Here is a 7,028-nt window from a genome sequence, read left to right as displayed (position 1 = left end):
AAAGCACAAGAGGGGGAAGGGTCAGAGGGAGAAGCAGACTCCCTGCTGAGCAGGGAGCCCAATGCAGGTCTCAATCCTGGGACTCCGGGATCATGACCTGAGCCGAAGGCAGTCGCATAACCAACTGAGCCACCTGGGCGCCCCCAGCCATTCTTTCTTTAAATAAGCTTTCTACCCACCCCTCTTGTCCTTCCAGGACTTCCATATTGCATATGAGATTTCTCTTGATGGTGTCCCATCAGTCTTATAAGCTCTCTTCATTCCTTTTCATTCTTTTTCTTTTTATTCCTCTAACTGGGTAATTTCAAATGGTCTGTCCAGAGTCTCACAGATTCTTTCCTCTGCTTGACCAAGTTAGCTCTCAAAGTTATCTATGGCATATTTTATTTCAGTCATTGTATTCTTCCACTCCAGAATTTCTGTTTCGTTCTTTATGATTTTTATCTGTTGAAATCATTTTTCTCTTGTATTATTTTCCTGATTTCACTGAGTTGACTATCTGTGCTCTTGTGAAGCTTATTGATCTTCCTTAAAACAATTATTATGAGCTTTGTGTCTGAGAATTTATAGATACCCATTTCTGTGGGATTGGTCACTGAAAAATTGTGTTCCTTTGTGGTATCATTTTTCTTTGTTGTTTTGTGTTTCTGGAAGTTTTCTGTTGCTGTCTTTGCATTTGAAGAAACGGTCAGCACTCACAGTATTTACTGACTGACTTTGGGAGAGGAACACCTTCACCAGTTAGCCCAACTAGATATTCTGAGGCTGTCTCAAACCTTTTCTAGGGGTACACCCATATCATGCCTCTTTTGCCTCTTTGGGCGAAATTCTTCTTCTTTTTTTAATAAAAAAATTGTATTTACTTAGAAGCATTCAGAATGTCAACAAAACAGCTTGCAATTACAGAGTAGTATTCAGTTAACAGAGCAATTATTTTGTAGACCTGCATCAGAGACAACTGAAGGTGAAAAGCTACCATCCCCATATATCACTAATTTGTGCTGTGTACCAAGAAGAACCTGCTTTAAATTTCCATGCCAATTTCCAACCCCCATACTGGACCAGGCAAGGTTAGTGGCTATTGAAAATACCACCAGGACAGGACTATCTAAAGACACATTTGGTAGTGTGTTAACTATACAAAAAAAGACACTGTACAGTTTAAAAACAAATCTTGCACAGCCTTACATTTCAATTTTTTTCTTTAAAAGGAGTGAGTTGTGTACAGGGGGGTTAATGCTTTATAGACCAAAAAAAAAAAAAAAAACAAAAAAACTGTGCTAGAACCAGCTTATTCATCATCATCATCTTCATCTTCTTCATCTTCCGCCTCTTCCTTTTTCTTGCTCTTTTCAGCCTTGACAACTCCCTTTTTTGCCGCACCAGGCTTTCCTTTAGCTCGGTATGCAGCAATATCCTTTTCATATTTTTCCTTCAGCTTAGCAGCCTTCTTTTCATAAGGCTGCTTGTCATCTGCAGCAGTGCTATTCCACATCTCCCCCAGTTTCTTTGCAACATCACCAATAGATAGGCGGGGATGTTCTCCTTTGATTTTTGGGCGATACTCAGAACAAAACAAGAAAAAGGCCAAAGGAGGCCTCTTGGGTGCACTGGGATCCTTAAACTTCTTTTTTGTTTCCCCTTTAGGGGGGATATAAATTCATTTCTCTTTCATAACGGGCCTTGTCTGCCTTTGCCATGTCTTCAAATTTTCCTTTCTCTTTGGCAGGCATGGTCTTCCACCTTTCTGAGCACTTCTTAGAAAACTCTGAGAAGTTGACTGAAGCATCTGGGTGCTTCTTCTTGTGCTCCTCTCGGCAAGTTTGCACAAAGAATGCATATGATGACATTTTGCCTCTCGGCTTCTTAGGATCTCCTTTGCCCATGTTTAATTATTTTCCTCAGCGAGGCACAGAGTCGCTCAGTGTCCATCTGGCTCTCACTTGCCCCGGTGCTGTCTCTGTGGAGCTCAGTATACTGCAATGGCTGTCTTGGGGGAAATTCTTAAGGCTATATGCCTTCTCTTGCTCTTTCAAAGCCAAGATGCGGGCTGAGAGCTTCTCATCTGTTTTCCCTAAGGTCGTCCCCTGAAATACTCAAGTGTCTGTGTCTTCTCCCAATTCCACCAAGTCAGACTGGCTGGATGTACATGCTTGGAAGACATCTGCTTATGCTCATCATCTCAGGGTATGCAGGGAGCTAGATACAGCGTGGGGGTTGAGGCATGTGGAGCATCAGGCACACCCATAAGCCTGCTGGAAATGTCCCCAGCAGCTGGTATGTGAGCCTCTTGATGGTGTTTTTATTTTTTTTAATTTTAATTTTATTATTTTTTTAAGATTTTATTTATTTGACAGAGAGAGACACAGGAAGAGAGGGAACACAAGCAGGGGGAGTGGGAGAGGGAGAAGCAGGCTTCCCGCAGAGCGGGGAACCCGACGTCGGGCTCGATCCCAGGACCCTGGGACCATGACCCGAGCCAAAGGCAAACACCCAATGACTGAGCCACCCAGGTGCCCTTGATGGTGTCTTTAGCAGACAGCAGGGTCTGCAGCCCTTTTGAAAATTTCCGGGTCCTGGATGGTAAGAGTCCTACGGATTTGTCAGTATCAGCCTTCCAGTCGCTTATCCATCCTGATGCTCTACATGTTTTTTAAAATATTTTTATTTATTTGACAGAGACAGTGCACACAAGCAGAGGAAGAGTGAGAAGCAGACTCCCTGCTGAGCAGGGAGTCTGATGCAGGGCTGGATCCCAGGACCCTGGGATCATGACCTGAGCTGAAGGCAGACGCTTAACCGACTGAGCAACCCAGGTGCCCCTCTCCTACGTATTCTCAGAGAAGAAAGCAATGGGTCCCTTGTGCAGTGTCCGATACCACTGGGGAAGCCAGTGCTCAGTCACTTTGCTCTTTCTTTCCCTATGGAAGGAATCCCAGGCCAAACTGAGGGGGTCTTGACAATGAGGTGTGCTGCTTTGAGGGAGGGGTGATGCAGGTGAAGTGAAACTGTTCTTACTATCTGCAGTCTGCCTACTCAGTTTATTTGCTCCAGTCGTGTGCTGGAAATTCTCCTCTGGACTTCCCAAAAGCTATTCTCTTCCTTGGGTGGTTGTCCAAACTGGTACACTGGGAGGAGATTTTAGTAGAAAAGTCTTATTCCACCTTCTTTGTAACATCACTCTTTTATTGACCCAGACGTAATTTAGAACTGTGTTGTTTAATCTCAGAGTATTTGGGGGTTTTCCAACTATCTTCCTATTATGGATTTCTAGATTAATACTATTGTGTTTGCAAGCATATTTTGTATGATTTTTTTCTTTAAATTTTTTAAGCTGTGTTTTATGTCCCAGAATATGGTCTATTTTGGTGAGTTTCATGTGAACTTGAGAAGAATGTATATTCTGCTGTGTTTGAATGAAGTGTTGCATGGATTTCAATTATATCCCCTTGTTTGATGGTGCTATTTAATTCACCTATGTTTGTCCTGATTTTCTTCTTGCTGGAACTCTTAATTACTGATGGAGGGTGTTAAAGTCTCCAGCTATGAGTGGATTCATCTATTTCTCCTTCAATTATTTTTTTAAGATTTTTTATTTTATTTTGTTTTTTAAAAAAAGATTTGACACAGAGAGATAGCACAAGCAGGGGGAGCAGCAGGCAGAAGGAGAGGGAGAAGCAGGCTCCCCGCTGAGCAGGGATTCCCGCCTCGGGGACTTGATCCCAGGACCCTGTGATCAGGACCTGAGCCAAAGGCAGATGCTTAACCGACTAAGCCACCCAGGTGTCCCTCTCTTTCAACGTTTTATTTCACCGAACTCTCTTCCTGTTTACATAGCTTCTGAAAATAAGTGCAACTTAATTCTTATCTTTGTTTCTCTGTAATTAAGGTTTTCTCCCCTCTAGCTTCTTTCAAGATTTTCTGTTTTTTTTTTTTTTTCAAGTTTGAAAATGTATTTCAAGGTGCACATTTTTAGGTGGTTTTTTTGTTTGTTTTTGTTTTTTGATCTCCGAGCTTCCTAGATCTGTAGTTCGGTGTCTATTATTAATTTGGGGAAAATCTCATCCATTATTGCCTTATTTGCTCCTTCTTCATGTATTCTCATTATGTGTATATCTTCTGTAATTATCCCAAAGTTCTTGGATTTCTGTTCTTTATTCTTTTTATTTCAGCTTCAAGGACCCTATTGACACATTCTTTAGCTTACTGATTCCTCATACATTTCCACTGTATTGAAGAGCTCCCCAAAGGAATTCATTTATGTTCTGTTCTTTTAGTTTTTTTTATTTCTTGTGTTTTCCTTTTGATTCTTAGAGTTTCTATCTCTTCTTACATTACTCATATATTCTTGCATTTTATCCACTATTTCCATAGATCACAAGCATATTAATCATGGTTACTTTACATTTATGGTCTGATAATTGTAACATATTGCTACATCTGAATCAAGTTCTTTTGCTTGTTCTATTTCCTGAAAATGTATTTTTTAAATCAGTATGCCTTTTAACTTTTTGTTGAATGCTGGATGTGATGGACTGTGAAAAAGGAACTGAGGTAAATAGGCCTTTAGTGTGAGGGTTCATGTTTATCTGAGTAGGGTTTAGGCTGTGTTTACGATCTGTCGCGGCTGTCAGAGGCTAAAATATTCTCAGGTATCCTTGCTTTTGTCACCCATGTTGTCTTTAGGGTTTATGGAGGCTTCTTAGACAAGTTCTGAAATGTATAGTTCTTTTGGTTTATTCCAAACAGGAGTCTTCCTGATGTAGTGGAATGTTGTGGGTAGAGAGGAAGTGTTCTGTATCCTATGATCTGGTCTTAGTATTTTAATGAGCATGTGTCCTTGGACTGCGACCTTCTTTGTTATAATAGGAAAGATATTTGGTCTTTGTCCATGGTTCTCAGCCAAGACTTCCTAAAGCCCTTGGACTTTCTGAGTGATAAGGGTGACAGAAGCATCTTATGTTCTAATGAGGTAATCGTTTGCTGACCCCTAGATAGCTTCAGGATGGGAGTTAGTCACCAGGAAGACCAGACTTGGATTGGAGGCTTAGAACTTTCAGCCCAGCCCCCAACCTCTGGGGAGCGGGGAGGAAGGAGTTGGAGATGGAGTTATTTGCCAACTGCCAATGATTTAGTCATTCATGCCTATGTAAGGAAACTCCATAAAACCCCCTAAACCTCAGGATTCAGGGGAATTCTGACACCAATGTGCTGGAAGTGTGTTTTATCTGGAGAAGGCATGGAGGTTCCCTACCTCTGCCATGTACTTTGCCCTGTATGCCCCTTCCATTTGGCTGTTTCTGACTTGTATCCTTTATGATAAATCAATAATAATAGCATTTTATTAGTCCTAAAGTGTTTCTGTCAAATTAACAAACACAATCCAGGGAACCTTTGAATTTGTAGTTGGCCATGCAGAAATGTGTGTAGCCAGCCACCTCTCCCCCATTTGTGGCTGACATCCAATGTGGGGGCAGTTTTGTGAGACTGAGCCCTTAAACTGTGGAATATGATGTTAACTGTATTTTGTGTTAGAATTAAATAGAATTGTTGGGATGCCTGGGTGGCATTGGTTGGTTAAGCATCTGCCTTCAGCTCAGGTCATGATCCCAGGGTGCTGGGATCAAGCCCCGCATCCGGCTCCCTGCTCAGCAGGGAGCCTGCTTCTCCCTCTACCTGCCACTCCCTCTGCTTGTGCTTTCTCTCTCTATCTCTGACAAATAAATAAAATCTTAAAAAAAAAAAAGAAATAGAATTTTAGGCCACCCTTACCCTTAGAGTTGGAGTGTTGGAGAACTGGTGTTTGGGGAACACACCATGTATTTGCTCTCAGGAGTTAGAGAAAAGAACAAAAACCTCTCAACCTCACATATATTTCTAAATGCCCCCTCTCCTCAACTTAGGTCAGGTAGGAAAGCTAAAGGGAACTCAGGTTGGCTGTTTCATCCCCCCACCTCCTCACCCCTGCTGTGTCAGGTAGGTTCTGGTAAAATCCCAGTCAGGCTCTTGAAAAGCAGATTATATTAAGGACAGGCCCTGTTAAAGAGAATGATATGGGCATATGTCAAAACGGCTATATTTCTGTCTCTCTTTCTAATTCTGGAGACAGCAGTTTGCCCTGTGATTAATGCTTTCATAGTTCTGTGGTGTTGATTTTAAGTTGCTTTTTTTTTTTTTTAAGATTTTATTTATTTCACAGAGAGAGATAACAAGAGCAGGAACACAAGCAGGGGGAGTGGGAGAGGAAGAAGCAGGCTTCCTGTGGAGCAGGGAGCCCGATGTGGGGCTCGATCCCAGGACCCTGGGATCATGACCCGAGCCGAAGGCAGCCGCTTAACGACTGAGCTACCCAGGCGCCCTGATTTTAAGTTTGTTAGCTTTTTTTCCAGTGAGGATAGAAATGTCACTTCTAAGTTCCTTACATGCCAGATGACAAACCAGAGGTCTCTATTTTTTAATGTTTGTTGGCTGACAGCTTTAAAAGCCTCATTCCTCCTTCTCCTTGTGCCCTGCATCTGAACAAGGTAACAAGAAAGCCTGCCTGCTCACTGCTTTGGCACCGGGAAGAGATTCAATCCTGGGAAGCCTCTGCCCTTGTGCCCAAACTCTCACTCTAGACAACCCCTGAACTTCAAGAAAGAACCTAGGCCAGGCTCCTTTCCTTGCTCTTTCTTTTCTTTTTCTTTGTTTAAAGATTTTATTTATTTATTAATTGGGGGGGCAGAGGGAGAGGGAGAGTCTTAAGCAAACTCTGTGTTGAGCGCAGAGCCCCACATGGGGCTCGATCTCGTGACTCTGACATCAGGACCTGAGCTAAAACCAAAAGTCAGTTGCTTAACTGAAGTGCCACCCAGGTGCCCCCTTTCCTTGCTCTTTCAAGGCATTTCCCACCTGCTTGGGAGGCATGCCCTCCCTGGACACTTCCATTATCAAAGTAATTAACCTTTTCATTTGTTCCCGGAAGGGATATGTTGTCAACCAAACCTAGAGTGGGGGCCCACCTGACTCTACGGGTGACCATAACAGTT

At 42.5% G+C, this 7,028-nt stretch overlaps 1 protein-coding gene across 1 annotated transcript; it reads right to left on the bottom strand.

Moving 5' to 3' along the window:
- Window positions 1–1,276: 1,276 nt before the first annotated feature.
- On the bottom strand, window positions 1,277–1,915 carry LOC113918274 (high mobility group protein B1-like). Its single transcript, XM_035723755.1, is given in 2 exon segments — window positions 1,277–1,658; window positions 1,660–1,915. Coding segments are annotated over 2 exon segments (594 nt in total). The 5' UTR covers window positions 1,887–1,915; the 3' UTR covers window positions 1,277–1,291.
- Between the last annotated feature and the right edge of the window lie 5,113 nt (window positions 1,916–7,028).

Source organism: Zalophus californianus, chromosome 1, assembly GCF_009762305.2.
Source record: "Zalophus californianus isolate mZalCal1 chromosome 1, mZalCal1.pri.v2, whole genome shotgun sequence".
Lineage (NCBI taxonomy): Eukaryota > Metazoa > Chordata > Mammalia > Carnivora > Otariidae > Zalophus > Zalophus californianus.
Note: the sequence above shows the minus strand (reverse complement) of the source record. Positions and strands in the feature narration are given on the sequence as shown.